Below are 22,068 nucleotides of genomic sequence, written 5' to 3'. Positions count from 1 at the left end.
CTCTGTGACCTCTCATTGCTCTCTCCTCATCCCAGCCTAGTCCTACCCACTCCCCTCAAATCTAGATCTTCTCTGTTCCCTGCCCACATCCCCTGCCTGCCAATCCACCCTCCCCCTCATTTACAAGTGCAGACATGCCAGCTCTCCCGAATTAATTCTGAGGGACATGATTTCTAAGTAAAATTAAGCCCAACTCCTGTATTCATGAGAGAACTCTCAAATATCAGGATTTTTTTTTCAGTCACTGTCAGGTCTGACAGCGGGAGCCCCTCTTCGTGGGGCGGGCTGACAGTAGCAGCCCCGCCATGCTGCGAGGAGCCAGCCCCAGTCGGCTGGTGCTCCTGATGTCAGCCCCAGTCCCATGGGGGCCAGGGCTGCCACTCTCAGCCTGGGAAGTGGGAGAGGGGACCCCCACTGCAGCCCTCCTAGGCTTGGGGAGGGTGAAGAACCCTAAGAGAAGCAGAGGTGAGTCTGGGACGGCTGAACTATGGCCTGGAGGCTGCAAGGAGTGTGTGAAGTGATGAGGATGGTGGCTGATGGGGTGGGGCCGCAGATGAGGGGTTTGGGGTGCAGCAGGGGGCTCTGGGCTGGGGCAGGAGGTTGGGGTGTGCGGGGTGAGGGCTCTGGGGTGGGGGCAGGGATGAAGGGTTTGGGGTGCAGGAGGGGGCTCAGGGCTGGAGCAGGTGGTTGGGGTTTAGGGATGTGTGGGGTGTGGGCTCCGGGAGGGAGTTTGGGTGCAGGATGGGACTCTGCGCTGGGGCAGGAGTTTGGAGCGTGGGAGGGAGTCTGGGATGCATGGTCCCTATGGCGCCACCCCCACAGCTCCTATTGGTCGTGGTTCCCGGCCAATGGGAGCTGCAGAGCTAGCACTCGGGGTAGGAACTGCATGCGGAGCCTCCCTGTCCGCCCATGTGCCTAGGGACCACCAGGATCTGGCAACCGCTTCCGGTAGCCATGTGGAGCCAGGGCAGGCAGGGAGCCTGCCTTAGCCCCGGGCCCCTGCCGCCAACTGGACTTTTAACAGCTCAGTTGGCGGTGCTGACCAGAGCCGCCAGGGTCCCTTTTTGACCAGGCTTTCCAGTTGAAAACCGGGTGCCTGGCAACCCTACTCCCTCCACACCTCTCTCCCCCATGCTGAGAACCTTCCACCCAACCACACCTCAGCTCTGAACCCCCACCCAAGCTCTGAATGCTGCCACACACTCACACGCTATTGCCTGCATATACACATGCACCCACCAGGCTCGGAGCTCTTCCCCATTCCCTGGCACCCACCACTAGACTCCAAAGCCCCCTGCTCCTGCTGGATCTGGCAGAGCAGGAGAACAGGCAGAAAGGGACGTGTGCACATGATCTGGAGTTGCCCCACAGAAACCTGAGCTCCCTACTCTGTTCTGTCTCTTCCTGGGATCTGTGCTGCAGGGCAGGAGTCGCATTGGCAGCCAGCTGTGCTGTAGTGTGCAGTATGGCAGCCACTCCACAGGGCTTGCAGTGCTGGCAGGGAGGGGCTAGTGAGGGGGCTTCACCACAGTGACCCCGCATCCCTAATGAATAGCTTAATCCGGGAAGCAGATTTACTCTTTCAAAGAAATCTCTGGGCCTCAGCCCCTCTAACCTAACCCAGAGTTTTCCTGGTGTTCAGCCCCAAGATGTCTGAGAGAGCCAAATCCGGAGAGGTGCTGAGTGCCTCCAGCACAAGCTGGGCTCTGCTGCCTTAGCAGAAACCGCAGCTACTGCAATTAAAATCCATGATCTGGAGGTAGCTAGCTAATTGCCCCCGGAATGCTGCTCCATTGCCAAGGCCCTGGACACTGTCTGAGACAGAGCGCAAGGAAAATGGAGCCTGGAATACATAGAATGCAGCTTATTCATTGCTGTGTATAATAATAACTCAGTGCTCACCCCAGGCTCTGTGTCCTTTGATGTGTCACAGCAAGAAATGAGATGGAAACTCATATAATAAATTGTTTACAAGCTGCCCATCTTACCCTGATAATTACAGCTACGGCTGCCTGCCAACAAGCAAAATAACATCCCCTTCCATCAGTCTTCTCTCCAAATGCTAGAGGAAAATACAGCTCTTACAGTATATGCAGAAGGCCAAAAATCCAGGCTCTCGTGGAGCAGGGGGAAGGGAATTCCAGAGCTTAACGTTCATAAAGAACATGCTGCCCCTGCCCCGGGAGCTCCACTGCTTACAACCAGCAGTTTGGCACAGGGAGAGGGGGTCTTCTAGGCCTGGTCTACACTAGGCGGGGGGATCGATCTAAGATACACAACTTCAGTTACAAGAATAGCGTAGCTGAAGTCAACATATCTTAGATTGACTTAGAATCACTTACTTCACGTCCTCGCGGCACGGGATCGACGGCCGCCGCTCCCCCATCGACTTTGCTTCCGCCTCTCTCCGCGGTGGAGTTCAGCAGTCGGTGGGAGAGCAATCGACGATCGATTTGTCACGTCTACACTACATGCGATAAATCCCCCTGTTAAACCCAGTTTCAAATGCAGTCTGAACTGTGGAGTTGCTACCAGACAAGTCCAGAAATCATTGTTTTCAAATTCTCCTAGTTTCAGTTTGTCATAAGTTGTTGTTTTAAACTTTTTATTGCTGCTCTTACTTTTCATCTTAACCAGGATGTATTTTGAACTGAAGTTGCCTTCTTTCATGACTGCAGAATTGTGGCTTTTTGGGCACCTAGTAAAATGTTTTTAAAGGAATTCCAATTATCGTTCACATTTTTATGTGTAGATCCCTCCCCCCACCCATCCAATTAGTTTTGCTAATAAATGTTTTCAGCTTTGGGAAACTGGCCAGCTGGCCCTTTTCTAGCACTGAGTATATGGTGAGATTGTTTTCTGTTTGCACGTAACAAATCTAATACGGATGTGCTCTAGTTCAACCAGAAATTATGGCTGTTCTGTTCCGGGGGTCAAACTAGATGACCTAATGGTCAATTCTGGCCTTCAAATGTATGACTATAAATGAAAAGTAACCTGTCACTTCCCACTTCATTCCTTTATGAGAACTAGGAGGATGACTTACTGATATCTTGATCTTCCCAGGAGATGACCTAATGCGTTGTGTGGATCTTTATAATCAAGCCCAATCCAAGTGGTTTGAAGAAATGGTGACCAGCACTCTGGTATGTATCAGTGTGTAGCATTTTGTGTTTCTAATACTGCTCTTTTTTTTTCTTCTCCTTGTGATGAAAGCCCTTCAAGATAATCTATCATGTTGATCACCCTAGTATCTCTCCATTTACAACCACAATACAGAAGAGATAACAGACTTTAACCTGCCACTATATTGCTCATCCAATAAATCAAGCATAGTGTCATTTGGGGAGGAAAAAAGAAAACAACATTTTCCTCACAGTCTGAGTGTAAAGGGGCAGTAGTTTAAAGCTGCTCAGGTGTTAGGAATGGTGGAAGTAGGCTAGCAAAAGTGGGGTAGTGAGAGGAGGGAAGAGCAGTAAAAGGCATGCTAAATGGTGACTACATTTATAAATTAATAAGGTTTGCAATCATTTTTTATCCCATGGTTTTGCAATTTAGCACATAAGTATGCCCAGCACATAGTGTGAGATAATTGCTGGTAATTCTGCTTCTCAGCCTAGATACCCGCAACCCCCCTCCAGAGCCGAGGGATCCAGAGGGAGAAAAAGCCTGATGTTCTGTCCCAGGCTCGCACGGAGTTTCCTGTGCACTTCCCTCTTCTTCCCTCAGGGCATGCTGGGAACTGCAGCTGCCAGGAACCCGCTAGCTCAGTGGTTCCCAAACTTTAACAACCTGTGAACCCCTTTCACTAAAATGTCAAGTCTCGCGAACCCCCTCCTGAAAATGAACATTTCCAGGCGATTTTCTCCTTTATCTGAGTATAAATTATAAAAGCAGTGATCTTGGAAATACAAAATTTGTTTTATGACATGCTTATTAAACACTATTTATTATTAATTATTATTTATCATGACAACATTTTTATTACATTATGAAAACACAACACTCTGCCAAAATCTCACTTTCATAGCTTGTATCACTTTGAATAAGCCTGTTACAAGACAAGGCTCCTATGTTTCATCAAGGAGTGTCAGATGTGGAACAGCAGGAAGGTATTTAAGAAGCTCCTACATAAGCATTCAGGTCTTGAGCAGTCCAGGCAAACAATGTATGTTAAAACAAAGCTTAAACTTGTTCTTCATCATCATTTTTAAAACAACATTAGCTACTTATTTAATTTTAAAAACAGCAAAAAATATCCACCTCCCTTTCCATTTATTATAAGGAGTCTTGAAGTTGAAATCTCCTCAGTGTGGTAGATATGCTTGCTTTGATCTGCTTAGCTCTTGGAAGTCCAGGGGCTCCAGGCTGCTGGCCCCAGGCTGCCGGGGTCCCTAGGGACAGCTCTGTCTGCCATTGGGGAATTTTTTTCCGAGAACGCCCTGTAACAGTTCGTGAATTCCCAGGGGTTCATGAATCACAGTTTGGGAACCACTGCTCTAGCTCCTCAGCAGTGTCTTTTATGTGCGAGCTGGACTCTGCTGCGTCCAGCGGCCCCTAGTGGTTGCTAGCACATTTCTGTGGGGGAAAGGAAATTCTGTGCGCACCATGTTAATTTCTGCAAAATTCTGCATTGTGCAGTGTCACATAATTCCCTCAGGAGTAATTTAAGGCCTTCTGAAGCACCTGTAAGTGGGCTCCAGGGCTCTTCTCCAATTCACCTCACATGCTCCTATGGGCATGCTCCAAACAGAGGTACCACAGGGGCTTTAAAGATTGCAGCCGGTTCTTTTCAAGAATGGGAACTAGGAGCTCTCCTGACAGGCAATTAAAAAGCTACCTATTTTTTTTATTTCAAACAAATACAAAAGAATGAGCCATTCTAGATCAGACCTGGGCAAGTCAGAACTGAGTGCCCAGTGGGCAGACCCAACATTCAACACTCAAAGCTCACTAACTCCCAGGGGAGGCAGGTGGGTGAGTGAAAATCCTGAGAGGTGATCTCTTCAGAGAAGCAGAATGACTGACAGTAAATAATTATCTGTCTCTCCTACTGTGGGGCGGGATTGATTCTTTTCTCATTTACACTGGGGCAAATCCATTGACACCCATCGTGCAATGACTCTTGCTATGCACTGGTGTAAATGAGCAGGATTTTCACTCCTGGGGAGTTAATAGAGCTCACAAGTCCTGCAGCGGCAGACAGAGGCCACTGCCCAACAAGCAATATGAAAGATTTGTTTTAAATCAAAGTAGATTGAGAAATGTTCCCATAAGGCTGTATCTTCATACACATAAAGTCTCTTGACTGAACTGCAGTTCAGTTCCAAATGAAACCCATACTCAGAGTTTGATTATTATTTTTTAAAATTTTCTTTACTTAATGTCCTCAAGGAAGTTTCTGTCTAAGTGTATGCCTACATGGCAGCTGCAGATGTAATTTCCAGCTTGGCTAGATGCACATGCACTACTTTTGATTGACCTAGCATACTAAAAACAGATGTGTAGTCACCACAGTTGAAGCAGCAAGATGGGCTAGCTCAGTGGCTCTCAAACTTTTTTACTGGTGACTCTTTTCACGTAGCAAACCTCTGAGTGCAACCCCCTTATAAAATAAAAACACTTTAATATTTTTAACACTATTATAAATGCTGGAGGCAAAGCAGGGTTTGGGGTGGAGGTTGACAGCTCATGACCCCCCCCCATGTAATAACCTCACAACCCCCTGAGGGGTCCCGACCCCCAGTTTGAGAACCCTTGGGCTAGCTGCACCTAGGGATTCTACTTGGGGTGGCTAGCCGGTCCCACTGCCTGTGCCACTGCAGCTACACCACTCTTCAGAGTGCACTAGCTCAATCAAAGCCAGTATGAGTATTTCTGTCCAAGCTGGAAATTATACCTTCAGCTCCAGCGTAGAGGTGTCCTTAGCCACATGCAAATCAGTCACATGATCCTCCTCACAAATAATTGTTTGGTTCCTTTTTGAGTGATGGTCCCTATTGTATTCCACTGAGGGTTTACACATGCACATGTGTCTGGAGCCAAATAATTTGAAAGTAGTGTCTGTTAGTCAATACATGCACCATTGCTCCGCCTCATGGTTTCATCCGAGGTGATAAAGGGCAAGGTGGACTGACCACACCCTCAGTTCCTTCTCACCACCCCATGGTTCCAGTGGCCCCCTCATCTGCTAGTGTCCCCACATCTCTCACTGACACATTTAAAAAAAAGTTTTAGAATTGTGCATAGTTTTTCTTGTTTTTACTTGTAGTTCTAGTGGTTTTAGTGTTAATTTGGGGAATTAAGAGATTTTCGGGATCTGTTTTTCATCAGTCCCCCACTCCCCACCCAGCACCCATGAATGGGTACTGAATTATTCTGAAGATGCCAGAATTCAAGATCTGTGATTCATTCTTGGTCAGCAACAAGTGCCAACTCTGTCTCTACTGCTTGGGAGAAGCCTACAGTTCACCCAGGTCCAGTATCTGCCTGTCCTTCACAAGCTGTACCCAAGAAGGCTGTGCTCTCCGCCTCAGGAAGCACTTTGTGGAGGTCTCTGTGAGGCCTCAGTTAGATCCATGGAGATTGAGTCTGGTTCTGCCAGTACTATGGACCCCATAGCAGTGCCTAGTTGGGAGGGAAGGAAGCATGCTCATAAGCATGGCAGTAAGTCTTCTTCCAGGCCCAGGAAGGGTGATGCCCATGAGTTCCACCCACCAAGTTAGCACATTCAATGCACAAAAAAAAGCATGCAGCATTTAGGGGGGGGATAGCTCAATGGTTTGAGGATCTGGGGCAAAAATTGTCCCTGCTAGTGAGGCAGGGGCTGGACTTGATGACCTTCTAGGAGATTGGTATATCTCCAATTAATAATAATAATGATAAACATTTGACCATCAATTCCAAAACAGCCCTCCATTCTGGCTCCAGTTCCAGCTATGGAATGTATCAACTCCATCCTTAGAGGTTTTTAAGGCCCAGCTTAACAGCCCTGGCTGGGATAGATGACCTCCTGAGGTCTCTTCCAACCCTAATCTTTTATGAATCTATGACAGGATGATGTATCTCTTGCTCATCTGGGAGTTTTGGGTGGCATTGGAAGTTCTTTTTCTGGAAAGGTATTTAACAAAGAGACAGCATATAACAGGTATATGAAGAAACTTGCCAGCATTAGTGCATGTGCTCCCCTATCCCCAAACTGCATTCCACTGTGCTTCTCAGTAAGTGGCCACCAGAAATGCCCTGTGAATATGGTTTCCCATGATGGAAGGCAGAAGTTTGCTCCTTTGCATGTCATTGTAGGAGACAGAGCTTTCTTCCTGACAGAACAGGATTGGGGAGTCAGCCAGACTGGCAGGTGTGTGATGGTGCCGCTAGGAATGTTTTTTCCTTGGTCTAAAGGCTTGACAGGTCTGACAGGCCAAACTCTCCCAGCAGCATCAAAAAGCAGGCTGGGGCCATGTTCAGGGGGCTTGGATACATCATCAGAATCCAAGAAACACAGTGGCCTGAGGCTCACTTGACCCTCAGGGCGGGCAGAAAAGGATAGGCCCCGAACTAACAGTCAATTAAAATCTTGATTGTGTCCACTCCTGGCTGGCTGAGTTATGGTAAGCTATTGTACACATAGCCATTCCCCCGGTGAATGAGCTCTCTGGGCATAACCCATGTCACCAGGCCTCCAGAGCAGTGCTTCCAGGGTAACTTCTGAAGCTAGCAGCACAGTAAGCAGGGCTGCAGCCGGGAAACGGGGCCTCCTTGTCCCTCCTGCCCCTGCCTCCAGAGGCAGCAGCCCTCCACAGATCTTGTAGTTCCTGCCTTTCCTCATCTCCAAGGACTGTCACCTTCGGCAAGGTTCAGAATTGTCGAGGAACTGCACAAGTCTCCTTCCCAGCTGCGCTGGTTCCTTGCTGTTTCCCCCACCAGCTGCACTGGACACAGGCCAGACCTACTGCTCCTGCTCCTGCTCCTGCTCCTGCACTAAGTGTACTTACTGAGACACTGTGCACACAGCCCAGCTCTGAAGCCCAGACCTGGGGCAGCTGCCCCAGCTGTCACCAGTAGTGGGAACTTTGACCATTAGCAAACCCTATGCTGGGCCTTCATGCAGCACTCCGGGCTCAGCTACTGATCAAAATATGGGCCTATTTTTCTCTCACAGGAGCTGGAAAGGCTGGAGGTGGAGCGGGTGGAAATGATTCGGCAGCACCTTTGCCAGTACACACAGCTGCGGCACGAGACAGACATGTTCAACCAAAGCGTGAGTTTACTCTTTGTTTAGGTCCCTTTGGTCCAAGTGCTGTAGTGAGGCTCTGCTGAACTCCAGCCTGGTCTTGTATACAGTGTGCTAAATTCCACTGTCTAATGGAGACTGAGGTGTAAGTGGTGCCAGTTTGGGAGTCTGTGGTTCTGCACCTACCATGTATCTCCAGAGACGTCCAGAGCCTGGGGGCGAGACAGATGGAAGAGCAGAGAAGCAGGTGAGAAGGGGCACGTACACTGGAATGTTTCATCATGAAAGCCCTGTGGTGCAGGGTGTGGCTGAGAAGTGCTTGACCGGAAGGCATAAGGCAAAGCAGCCCCTTACTTTAATTTACACCTCTCCTAGATAGATGCTTCTCACTCTCCCAGCAGCACACACAGCTCCACACAGTCCTTCATTGTTGCAAGAAAGATGGCAATCACAGCAACCATTATTTCAAAATGAAAATGTAAAATCTTGTAAAACTGGCACCTTTTCAAATACTTGCATATATGGTACGTATTCTGATGTGCGTGGTATTCAGTATATTGTGATATATTTTGAGGTATATATTCACATTACAGAAATCATACAATCATAGCCATATACATCATAACATATACTAATAATTGTCATAGTGCAGGTTGTCCCAGCGCTCCCCACTGCACTCAGGCCTGGTGCCATGGGTGAGCCATGCCTTGGTTTCCCCTTACCAAGGCAATAAACAAGTCCAAGCAGGCCTTTGGGAACCACAGAGCACCTTCTTCGGCGGGTCTCTTTTATGAAATAGAAAAGAACCACACAAAACATAAGCAAAATCTTCAGTCATCTCTTCTACCAGAAACCCTCTGCCTCTGGGTGTAACTAGTCTTACATCCTGGCCCTTTAGCCACAGATCACTCACACGCTAAATTCCTTGCCTGGGGTGTGGGCCTCTGCAAGGTGTTCTGCTGGCTGCTACTCCTTCCCAACCATGCTGCTCTTTGCTGAGTAAGTCCCTAGTGGCTCCCCGAGAGATCCCCTGCCCAGTTCATTCTCCTGGGCTGCACCTGTCCCTTCCCTAGGAGACCCTGTAGGGGAGGGATAGCTCAGTGGTTTGTGCATTGGCCTGCTAAACTCAGGGTTGTGAATTCAACCCTTGAGGGGGCCATTTAGGGATCGGGGGGAAGGGGGGACAGTACTTGGTCCTGCTGTGAAGGCAGGGGACTGGACTCCTTTCCTGGTCCCTTCCAGTTCTATGAGATAGGTATATCTCCTAATTTATTGATAACCTTTTCTCTGGGACTGCTCCTCTCTCTGAGAGCAGCTTCCCTAACCAAACTCAGGTAGCTGTTTTTATTAGCTCCAGGTGCTTGTTTACTAATTAACCACTAAGCAGCCACCTAGGACAGTGAATTACTCCCAGATAGACATTCAGAAGGCAGTCACTAGGCAGACTGGGCCGTGACTCTCCTTAAAGGGCCAGTCACCCCATGATAATAATATTCAAAAGAAAATATGTTAAAAGAATGTTATTATAGCTGAAAAGTCAAGCATCTAAAAGTTAAGAAATACCAGAGTTACAGCTGCCTGTGCAACCTTAATTTGGATCCTTGTGCATATGTATTATGGTCCTCTCTAATTACATGACCACATATTTTATTCACAGGCTGATCATGTAGTTTATCCTCAGCATTCAACATGTGCCTCAATTACTACAAACCATCTAAACGTCATCACCATAGCATCTCAGTCTCACAAACATTAATGAATTTACCTTTACAACACCTCAAAGGCAGGGAAGTATTTTATGAATGGGGACAGGAGGCACAGAGAAATTAAACTCAAACTGAAAAATTCCCCAGTAATTTTGGGTGCCACCGTGATTGGGTGATCAATTTTTCTGAGTTGTTGAGCTATTAAATTCAGTTGCAGTTGCAAGTGCTCAGCACCAGTGCAAATCAGGCCTCAGATATCTCAGGCTGGTCACCCACAAAATAGGAACACATAATTAGTGGCCACTTCTGAAAATGTCCATTTTAAGTAGTTTGCCTAATATCACATAGGAACTCTGCTGCAGAGCCGAGGAAAGAACCCAGATTTCACAAGTCTCAGGAAGACTGCTTTAAACACAAGCTCCTGTTTTCCCTTTCTGCAATTCACTACCACAATCACTGCATCCTTTCTATCTTCTGCTATGGACAGCCTCATTCACTACACAGCTTTGCCACCATATGAGGCAGGTGTCCTGTGAAAATAATAGTACATTAAATACTTTTCCATAATGCAAACACACAAGGAGCCAAATTAAGGTTGCACTGCCAGTCTTAATTCTGGGATTGGAGTCCTTCATTTTACTACCGTTTGACAATTCTTTTAATGTACTTTTTGTATGGAATTCCCTGGAAGGGGAAGGAGGAGGGGGCGGGTTACATGTTTTAATAAAAATGGATCAACACATGTGCAACTATTTGCTAAGGAACAGAATGCTATCAATCAGGTTTTGTTCCTAGCTCTTGGAGGGAAGGGTGATCTAGTAGTTAGATCAGCTGATTGGGAATTAGGATTCCTGTGTTCTGTTGTACAAAATGATGCGTACATTCATCAGTGAGTTTGTAATGGTAAGCAAAGAAGAGAATTTTACAGAAAGGAAGATGAAACACATAGATGTGGAACTTCCTTTGTGAGAAGAGTAGGTCAGGAATTGGGATTCTGTTCCAAGCTGTCCCAGAAGCAACTGTTCTAGTCTTTAGTTATCCTGTCTGTAAAATATGGGAAAAATTCTTAACTCCCCATTCAGTACAGAGAGGAGGTGCTCCTGCCATAGACAAAGGCATATTTTGATTTGCAAGAGCAGGGATTTTGCCTGAAACCCATATGGAAACACAGTTCCATGCAATCATTCCAAAACAATACAATGTGACAAGATTGAGCAATCATTGAACAAGTTCAGCTGCAAATGGTGATTTTCCACATTTTAGAACTTGGCTAAATTGAGACAGATTTTTTGGGAGACAGTGTAAGACATTTTTTTGACCCTATGACTATCCCCCTGAAAATGTCAAGTTCCTGCCCCAAACACATGAAGGTCTAGAGGTCTTCAAGCAATGGTTTGATTTTTTTTTTAATTGGCAGGTTTTTTCTCCACTAATTTTGTTCTCCCCAACCCCCTGCCCCAGCCCTGAGTCTCCCCCAAACCCGGAAACCCCTCTGGACCCCCCTCCTGCACCCCAAACCCCTCATATACAGCCCCATCCCAGAGCCTGCACCCCCAGATGGAGCCCTCACCCCCTCCTGCACCCCAACCCCCAGCCTAGAGCCTTCCCTGCACCCTGAACCCCCCATTTCTGGCCCCACTCTGGAGCCCACACCCCCAGTTAGAGCCCTCACCTCCCCACACCCCAGCCCATGAAAGTGAGTGAGGGTGGGGGAGAGCGAGGCACTGAGGGAAGGGAAATGTAGTGAGCAGAGGGCAGAGCGTTGGGGAAGGGGGCGTGGCTTCATTGAAGGGGCGGGGCTAGGATGTTCAGTTTTGTGCAATTACAAAGTTGGCAACCCTATTGTCACACCAGGAATTGGATGCAGCATACATTGGACTTGCCTCACCAATGGTATGATTCCTCTTGCAAAGCCTGTATTTTGTCTGACCCCCCATTTATGGATCCAGGTAATTGAGAGGAGGCTGTTACTCCTGAGACAGTGGCACAACTGATTCAGTTGCAAGGAGATCTTGCAGCAGGAATTGCTCTGTGTTCTGATATGTGTTTTTGATAATTTGCTTCTCATTCTGATCTTTTTAGACAATAGATCCTGTCGATCAGTTACTTCAAAAAGTGGAGCCTGCCAAAGACAGGGAACTGTGGGTACAAGAACACAAAACTGGAGATATCAGACCTGTGGACATGGAAATATAGACTGATCTGATTAGTGATATGTGAGGGGTTTGCTGGTTTAACCAGGCTAATGGGTCCTGTAAAGGGTCAGAAGACATACAGGACGGCGAAAGGGTTGCTCTGCTACCAGATACCTTGTATTTATTGTCTGTAGGGAGTATCTCTGTCACATTTGATCATCACATCAGTTCCCATTGTGCTATGCCTTAAGCTCCCAACATTCCAGGGTTAAGAAGCCAGATGTCTGTTCTTCCTGTCAGAAGTTTCCAGCTGCCAGGAGAAACCGAGGCCCTTGCTTCCTGGTACAGAGAGAGCTCTGTTCTTCAGTGACTCTGCACTACACCCATTGCATGACTCTCTTTGTGTAGAATGTAATAACAGCCATGCAGCAAGCCTCTGCCATGGAAGCAGACTAGTCATTTGACTATGATGCTGGAAGCAAGGAGCTCCTGAACATGGATCCCAGCACTGCCACTGCTCAGCTGGATGGCCTTGGGCACATCACATAACTTTTCTGTTTCCTCCATTTATAATAAGGGGCTCATAATACTTACCTACCTCACAGGGGTGTTGTGAGGGTACATTGATTTTGTATAATACTTTTTAGCACAACTACCTTGCTGCGGTAGTATGTCTGAGTGCAGGGAGGGACGGGCTCTTCCCCAAAGCAGTAAACAAGGCAAAAGGCTAGGAGAAAACCCCACAGTGGAAAGACACCTGTTCAAGCCCTTCCTGTTTTATAATCCCACTCAGAGACATATAGACCCTCTATCATCTCCATTTCTCTTTGAGGCTAACAGAAAGTAAGACTGAAAGGGACCTCTTGCACCATCTATTTACAAGGAAGAACTCGGTTGTGCTGTAGCTACCTCATTAATTGTCTGGTTGACTTAAGTGACAAAAAGAGGACGCCTACCATGGAATAAATTTGATCTTCAGGTCCATTTCTACCTATATAGTGTGATGTCCTACAGTCTCTGCTTTCTGCAGGATCTTCTAATGCTCCCTTTGGGAGGTCATTTCCCAACCAAATGGATCCAAGTTTAAATTAGCCTTTGTTTAATTTCCTTGAAATAACTCCTAGCTTGTAGCCTTTTGGATGCCCATGCACTCTCTGTCTCTCCATCTCTTTCTCGCTTTCGTCGTTGTTCCCCCCCCCCCCCCACAGACACATCAGATGTCTGCAGATAGTTAGCAAGTCTATTCTATTCTATTCTATATAGGTTTTTATACTGCACTCGTCACTAGTATCTGAGCTCTTTCCAGCAGTGCATTAAGAAGTGCAGCTACACATCTGTCACATGTTGTTTGTTCTCTCATCCTCCCCCAGAAGGAGAAACATGCAGTGAAGTGTCTTGTTTTGGTAGTTTTTAAAAAAACCTTATTTATTAAATATCCCTGTCTCTACATGTTTATATCAGCGAAGGCAAGGTCAAAGTAATGTGCCTTGCACTTGGAGCTTGAAAGTGGTGAGGTTATAATAGTCATTACTTCCTGGGGGAGTTCATTCCACAGTCTTGGACTGGCCCCAGAGAAAATTCTGTCTCCTGCACAAATAAACTTGACTCTTTTGTTGAGATTTCCACTGTGCCAAAAGAGCATAGCTAACCATGGGCTTCATCTTGGAGCGTTAGATGGTCTTTTAGGGCCCTGACCATGCAGTGCTTTGAAGATAAGGACCAAGACCTTGAACTTGATTTGAAATTCTATGGGAAGGGCACAGTGTAGAGCAAGAGGACAGTTGCTAAGGGGAGACACTGCAGTGTTTTGCACTAGTTGGAGTTTCCAAACAGCTGAAGGTTTCATGCCCAGGTATATCACATTGTTGTAGTCCAGCAGTGATGAAGGCACAAATAACTGAGGCCAGGTTTTCATCTGCTAGGATGGACAGAGATTACTCACAGCTGTTGTGATGAGAGAGGTCAACATTAGCGAGGAATCCAAGAGTACTTCTAGACTACAGACTGAATTGACCAGTTGTGGATATGATCCTTCAGTCGAAGAAGACTTCATCGGGACTGCAAAGTCTTCAAAATATTCTACTCTGCCAAACAGATTTTCTAAGGCACCAAGGACATGCATATCTATCTGACGTTCAGTGTAGTTGAGGGTGCCCAGTACTGTTGAAAATCAGGCCCTTAACCTGTCCTTATAATGTAGCCCCTTGTCCAATGTTGTTGCTTTTCTCTGAATTTATTCCTGTTTCTCACTGTCAGAACTAGGGACCGAATGCTCACCAATGGCATTTGATATTTATAGCTCTTCGATGTTATACAGCTATGTAAGTTTGACATTATCTTTGAATTACAGTTTTTTTTGTCTCCAATATTATTCCTGTTGTTAAACTTTGCAGTTGACCCCTTCTTGACATTGCATAGGACTGCAAGATCCTTTTTTTAGATTCAGCAGAAATCTTGGTTATGGCTCTTTTGGTCCTGCCACTTGATTAACTGGAACAGGTTTGGAGAAGGGCTATTAGGATGATCAGGGGAATGGAAAGATGATTTTAGAGGAAGTTAAAAGAACTTGGCTTGTTTAGCCCAGCAAATACCTTCACACTTTCTCCCACACCACCCAATATGCGCAGGAGCACCCTGTAAAAACTTGCAATGCCTTTACACTGTCCTCCTTCAAATGCCATCTTACAGCTCTCCTCTGCCATCATGCCTACAAAGCTGGTGCTGGGACTGCAGCTTAGCACTTTGATCAGAATCATCTCCCTGTTACCCTGAGTTGCTGGGCTTTCTGCTCCTTCCTCGCCTGCGAATTGCCTGCTTCCTGCAGCAGCCGTGATTGGCTGCTCTTCCCCAGGAGGCAGACAAATGGGGCCAGACAGTCAATCAGAGAGGAGTTTTCCCTAGATGGTGTTAAAAATGTGTGCCCCTCAGCCACCTGTCTCACTATTTAGAAATGTAATTTCCTGGGGCTACACCACTGCATATTCTGAGCACTGGCTAGACTAGAACCCAGTTCACCTGGCTTGCCTCGCTGCTCTAATGAGTCCATCACATTGTGATGACCTGCCTTTCCTGCTGTTTCTCTGATCACTTCCCAGCCTCATCACTTATTTGGTTTGATTATTATTACATTGGTTTTCTGCTTTAGTGATGTGTCCTCCTGTTATCTTTACTGAGCACTTTAGATGACAGGCACTGGAAAAGTCAATAAAATGTAGGGTAATGTTTTCAAAAGTACAATTTCCAAAGGTGACTCTAGCATTAGGAACCTAAGTCTTACTGCAGGTAAATTTGAAAAGTTTTGTCTATTAGCATAACAGTGGCTTTCTCCCAGTCCTCTGGTACTATCCCAGTTTCTAAGATTTAGTACAAATTAAAATGAATAATTTGGAGAACTCTTCAGCCAACTCTTTTAAAACTTTTGTGTGCAAATTATCAGTTTTGCAGATTTTGTGTAACATCTGTTTTAGTTACTGTTGAAACAGAAAGTGTTTCACCATAATTATATAAATAAATAACTACATAATCCAGCTTCATTCCAAATGCAAGACATAAATATTTATTGAACACTTCTGCCTTTTCTGCATCATTACTGACTATTTTAGCACTCCATCTAGTAATGAAACCTACATCCTGGACATAAATAAATTAAAATAATTATTCTAATCATATTGACCATAGATTTTTTTGGTAATACCTTTAGCTTCTCCTATCAGTTACCTGCATTTCTTAACTTTAATTTATTATTATCAATTTCCCCTTTTTTATTCATCAATTTTTTTGCCTGTTTCACATCCCTTCTTAAGCTAGTGGACGGTTTTATGGGTATTTGTTTTTTGTTTGCTTTTTAACTGAACAGCCTTTTCTCATGACTGAAGAATTGTGGACTTTGGGACATGTAGGAAAGCATTCTTAAATGAGTAACTATTTTAATGCATACATTTCTATTTAAGTGTTTTATTCCCAATCAGTTTTGCTTATAATTAATTTACCTTTCAGAAACTGGCCCGTTTAAAATGCTAAGTATATATACATATTACTAGTTGGGATTGTATTATTTTTGCTCATAAATATTTCAGGCAGATCATGATAACTAGCATTTTTTATGTCAGTAATAAATTAATCTTTGAGTCAGAATGAGGCCTGCAATACTTTTTTGTGTTAGAGAATTGTCATGTTTAATTTAAAGAGATTCCAAAGAAGTTTTACCGTTGGAGCTAGAAGATCTCCAGTTTATGATTTGTGTATTTGTTTCCACATAAAGGACAATTAGTGAGAATTTCCCAGCATTTCTCAGGATATTCTTTGTCACGTGCCTTGTTTTTCACCCCAGAGGTGGTATACTGCTCTTTTAGCTAAATCTGAAACAAATGCAGGTATTTTGAGCCACATCCCTCAGCAGTGGGTCCGCAGCCTCTTGTATCCAGCTGACTGTCAGTCTTGGCTTTTCAGTAGCCACTTTTCTCAGCTTGTTTGTCCTCTAGCTCACCAAGGGTGGAATATTTATTAGCATTGTCTAGGCTGAATGGCTTTGTATGTTCCCCTTCATTTCTCCCACATTGTTCAATCTCATTCACATCTACTCCCTCCATGGCCTCAGACACTTCCTTTCCCCTCACAACTGCAGTGTAATCTATCCATTTTTAACTTCTTGATGTTGTCAGCAAACTTAGCTTCTCTGAGTCCTTCCCATTCTAACACAGGATGCAAAACAGTTTGCATGTCACACACAGGTAGCCTTTTCTGTCTTCATACACCAGCCTGCCATGTAGTTTTGGGCAGCCATTTATTGATGCATCTTACTTAAAACAAACCATCTTTTTAAGGCCTATCTTTCTCACTCTTTGAATTCCTTCTGGAACCAACCCATTTGCCGTGTCCAGTTCCTTGCTAGGTGGATGTGCTTAAGCCCTGGCTTTAACAAAGAAGTCAGATCTGCCTCTTCAATGACCGACAAGCCCCCTGCTGGTCTCACAGATGAAGAGCTACCAAACAAGGCTGCTGAAAGATTCCCAACCTGCTCTAAAAGCTCTCAGCTCCATAGCCAGCATTTCTGTGCAGCCACTCAGCACTCAGGTTGCTGTAAGCCTGCAAGAAGCTCACCCGTAGGAACACTGGGTCAGTGACTGTGACAGCCTGAGAGCTCTGGAGGCTGCATTTTTCAAGACAAGTGAGTTATTCTAAAAAAGCCATGAAGTCATGGAACAAAATCCTATTAAAATAGCTCTTTTCTCCTACCAGAGTAATTTTCTCATATACAGCTTTGCCTGAGTGCACATCTGGAGCAGCTTCCCTGGAACAGCTGTGACTTTGTTTGCAATGAGCACTAGAAGCAAACCTCCTCCATTGCAGTGTATAAAAGAGGGAAATGTTTGCTTGCTCACAGGGTTATTGTCTCATTGTGTTTCACTTTGCTGTGCAGTTTCACACTGCTTTGTTGCTGCTTTCCATTCGCATGTTTCCTACACAACAGTGTTACCGGTGTGCTCAGCTGTTCTCTGGCAGAAGGTTACATTCCCAACACCCTATTTTAACAACATATCAGATATTTTCAATGGGAATTCTGACTAAAGCTTTTGGAGACGGTTAGGTCAATGGATTCAAACCAGCACTAGTAATAACTGCTCAGACTGTCTGAGAAGGGTACTACCCAACCTCTGCATTTCAGCAAGGTTTTAAAAAATGGGTAAATTGGACTCCTCGGTGCACATATAGAAATACATGACCTGCTCTCCAGAAGTGCTGAGCATTCACAAGTCTCTTGGCAGTAAATGGGAAGTAATAGGCAAAGAGAATCTTTGCAAATCAAACTACTGATCTAGATGCCTAAAGAAGGACTTGATCCTAATTAAGGCTTCTATTTAAATAAAAAGTTGTGACCTTTCAAGTCACCAGCAGATGTCTTGCCACCCCAATACAAAACCACCAGTTCTGCTACTAATTATGAATGAAATTATGGCCAAAACAATGCTAGGAAGAATTCAAACTGTACAAGACCCATAATGTACTCATAGAGACATACCCTACTGTTGTTCCAGCTCCTTTTTACTATGGCTTGTGAACTGGCCTGCCTGATACTCAGTAATACAGTGATTCCCTGGTCACTTCTCAAGGGTTCCTCAGGGTACTGATATATGGCAACACCCAAGTCATGTCCAAAGATTTCCCAGGTTCCTGGGATTGCGGTGATGTCCAGAATCACACCAGGCCACTGCATGACTCAGGGTCCCACATACACTAACCCCACCCCAGGCAGCCTCCAAGACTTGGGAGCACATGCATTCTTTCTCTGACATAATGAGGACACTTCCTTTTTCATTAGCATGTCTTTTCTCTGGGGATTTCTTCTCCACACCTGCTGTCTGTGCAATGGTCATTACGTCATGTTTTAAAGTAGATCTTAACCATAAAGGTACATGATTTCTGATTCTGAATGCTCAGCTCCTAATTGTTATTTTAGACACATTTCCACCAGAGCTATATCTGTTTCCAAGCATTTTGTTCTTCAGTTTAGATTTTCAGATGTCACTGTCATGTTTATATTGCACTAATGTTCAGAACAAGATGTCATGCTTCTTGGATACATTTCTAAAAGTGACTGGTGCTCAAACTATGCTTCAAGCTCCAGTGGTTGGAAGTGCAATTACTCCTTTTTGGGCTATACACCATAGACTCCACTAATCCTTCCAAATCTGTTCACCAATGGGACCAACACTTGGCATAGTTTGATTTCTAATTTTTAATCCCATGCACTCCACAAGGCAGAATCCTTTTGTGCCTATCTAAAGATATGATTCTAACATGCGTACATTACTAAAGTCTTGTAAAGACCTTTTAAATAACATTTCAGGTCAATAGCATAAGAAACAGAGAGAAAATATTTACTCAGATTTGAAACAGAGATGTGCAAATTTAAATTCCCTCAGCTTATATTAAGTTGGACTATTTTTAAAATATGGTATGAAAGACAAACTCAGCAGGAATGCAGAAAAAGCCTACCAGTTACTGTGTTCAGATTCCCTGAGCTTCCAGGAATACAATTTGAGCAAATTGGCTTCATTTCTGCAGATTTCTTAGGTAACTGAACAATGGTTTGAACATCAACTGCAATTCCACAAAAATACAATTAGTAACTCCCTCCAAATTCTAAGTGCCTCTTTAAATTGTACTTGCTATAGTTAAACAAGTATAAAAATGCATAGACCCACCTCATGAACTTCCACAGTTCAGGAGCAGCCAGTGTACAGACCTCGTCAGCTTTCTCAGTTCCCCTTTGTTGCTCCCATACTGTCACTCAGTGCAGACCCAAACCCACTTGATGTTACCTCCCTGATTATTAATGCCAAGAATAGACATCAGAAATGCTTGCCACTTAAATTGAAACTCTAGCCATGCTAAAGAAAACACCCATTCACTGCCCCTTCATCTTGCACTAGCCTCTGCTTCCTTCTCCTCTGCTCTTTGTTGGGTCTATTCCTTGTTTTGGGAGAGATCCTATGACTTTCTAGTGCACATTCATTTCAGTGGAAGTTGAGGTCATTCAGCATTTCACATGATCAGGAGCTTTGTCACATGTGCCTTGGAAGGGTAGAGTCCTTCATGCCACTCAGAGAGAAATGACCCTCTCCTAAAGGGCATTCAGAACAACCTCCTAAGCTAATCTTCCAACAAGGAGCCTTCCATACAGGGGTGCCATTAAGACAAGCAGCAAACATCACATAATGGGTCTGAATAAAGGCCACACTGGACCCAAGCAAATGCTGTTTTCTGCTGAGGTCCCTGTAAATGAGGACTCGACCCTCTGAGGCTGTCACTGTGGCAAAGTGACTCAGCATGTGGGTGGGGTTACCGTGTGTATTGGCTGAGGATTGGGACTGGCGTTTGAAGAGTATTTGTTGGGGTGCTCAGGTTTGCAAGATGTCACTGTCTAGTCATTTGGATTTAGGAACGTTTGTCCTGAGACTTGTCGCTCCTTCAGAGTAATGGGTACTAGGGCTGCGATTTTTACAGCTGCGTTGGGGGTTTGCCCAATTTCCATTTGCTTAGTCATACACAGGGAGAACATCATCTAAGAGCAAGAGTATCAGTCTGTTCTGGACAGAGCAGGTGGCAATATCAGACAAATGGAATCTACTCTTTTTAAAATTGCTGTCTTTGTTTCAACAGTCCAAAAGAAGGTGGGAAATCCAGTGAGTAGTTTGGCAGACAGTCCAAGTGCAGTTGTTCAAAAGCAGATCAGATCAGTGGTGAGCCATGTTCTAAAGCAGTTTTCTAATCAAATGAAGTTGCCTATATGGTCCTTTTGCTAAATACTGTCCAAATTTTTAAAGCAACAATTGTCTTTTGCCAGTACTAATGACCTCTTTTTTAAATGTGTTTAATCAAAATTTTATATCTTTCCACAAATATTGTCTGAATAGATCCTTAAATAACTTATGTAACATAAGAGCTGTATCTGAATAACAATAGTAAATCTTTGATCAGTGTGTAAATTGTAATGTGGTCATTGTCTCATAAAAACATATGATGGAATCATTTTGGCTGAAGAATTGAATGCTCAAAAGGTTTAAGGATCAGCTCCTTAGCTGGGTTAATTGGCATAGCTCCACTGAAGTTAATAGGGCGGTGCTGATTTACACCAGCTGTGGATCTGGTTCTTAAGTGTTGAAAGCATTTGCTATACATAATTTTTCTGTCTTATTGCAAAAAGTTTAACTGTATTTTCCTGCATTATTCATGAGTGTGTATGCACCTCAGTGCTTCATCTCATCCTTTGTAAAATAAATTGTACAGAGATACGTCGGCTGACCATGGTGTTATATTTACCGAATTGTTGTTTTAAATTAAAAGCACACTGTCATAACAATTACACACGTGGCTGTATCTCCTCCACCTGCTGCTCCAATGAATTTCTGCTATACGATGGGGCTCATCAGTTGAAAGTGACAAAGGAGGAGAAAGTCCTGGTTTTATTAGCTGATTATAGGATGACTATGAACCATCAATGTGCTGCAGCTGTGAAAAAGGCAAATGCAAGCCTAAGATGTATCGAGCAAGGTATATCCAGTAAAAATAGACTCACCTTAGTAAGACCTCTTCTGGAATACCGTGTACAATTTTGATCACCCTTTTTCAAGAAAGATTAGTTCAAACTGGAATAGGTGCAGAGAAGAGCTGTCAGGATGGTTGGGGATGGCGAATCTATTCTATGAGAAAAAGCTGGGGGCACATAAGTTGTTTAGCCTAGCAAAACACAGGCTGAGAGGGGATCTGATTGCTGTCTATAAATACATCTGGGGAGGGGTAAACACCAGGGAGGGTGAAGGGTTATTTAAGCTAATGGACAGAGTTGGCACAAGAATAAATGGGGATAATCTGCTCATGAATACATTTAGGTTGAAAATTAGAAGGTTTCTAATAGAGCTTAACAAAAAAAAGTGGTGAGTAGTTTATTTGTGAAATATGCAGTTATTTGTGAATTTGTGTCAAGTTCTCCAAATAGTTTCATCTGAACTGAAAAATGTAAATGTTTCAATAATAGCAAAATGAATAATTTTTGTTTTGACATTACTAAAGCATTTTGATTTTTTGGGCTAGAGTCACAAAACTGCTGGAGGAGGCAGTGGTGTTCTTATAACTTCTAGCCCAGTTGTTAGGGTACTCACCTAGAATGTGGGGATCCAGGTTCGCAGAAGAGATTTCAGCGATGGTTTCCTACAGTGCAGGAGAATGCCCTAGCTGCTAACCTATGGGACAGTCTAGCTTCACGAGGGTCTATCTCAATCACACCTGTTGAGGCTGTTCCACTTCTTAAAAATAATTAGAGTCATGGAAGCAGATACTTGAACTTGGGTCTTCTGACTCGTAGGTGAATGCCCTTAACATCAGGCTATAAGAGTCATTCTTTTATTTTCAGCCTTGGCTGAGTAAATATTCGTCATCATTCATATTGTGTGATTCATAATGAAGTGCTATATTCGATTATCCCATACCCCAG

General features: G+C 44.5%; 1 protein-coding gene across 9 annotated transcripts in view; it reads left to right on the top strand.

Moving 5' to 3' along the window:
• GAS7 (growth arrest specific 7) overlaps positions 1 to 15,601 on the top strand; it is a 222,686-nt gene extending 207,085 nt beyond the window's left edge. For all 9 annotated transcript variants that reach the window (XM_039501440.1, XM_039501438.1, XM_039501439.1 and 6 more), the window contains 3 exons: positions 3,067 to 3,146; positions 8,162 to 8,260; positions 12,022 to 15,601. In XM_039501440.1, coding sequence (XP_039357374.1) covers positions 3,067 to 3,146; positions 8,162 to 8,260; positions 12,022 to 12,135 — 293 coding nt within the window. In that variant the 3' untranslated portion in view covers positions 12,136 to 15,601. The remainder of the gene's footprint in view (positions 1 to 3,066; positions 3,147 to 8,161; positions 8,261 to 12,021) is intronic.
• The last annotated feature ends 6,467 nt before the right edge of the window (positions 15,602 to 22,068 follow it).

The sequence above is a fragment of the Mauremys reevesii genome, linkage group 15, assembly GCF_016161935.1.
Source record: "Mauremys reevesii isolate NIE-2019 linkage group 15, ASM1616193v1, whole genome shotgun sequence".
In the NCBI taxonomy this organism is placed as follows: domain Eukaryota; kingdom Metazoa; phylum Chordata; order Testudines; family Geoemydidae; genus Mauremys; species Mauremys reevesii.
Note: the sequence above shows the minus strand (reverse complement) of the source record. Positions and strands in the feature narration are given on the sequence as shown.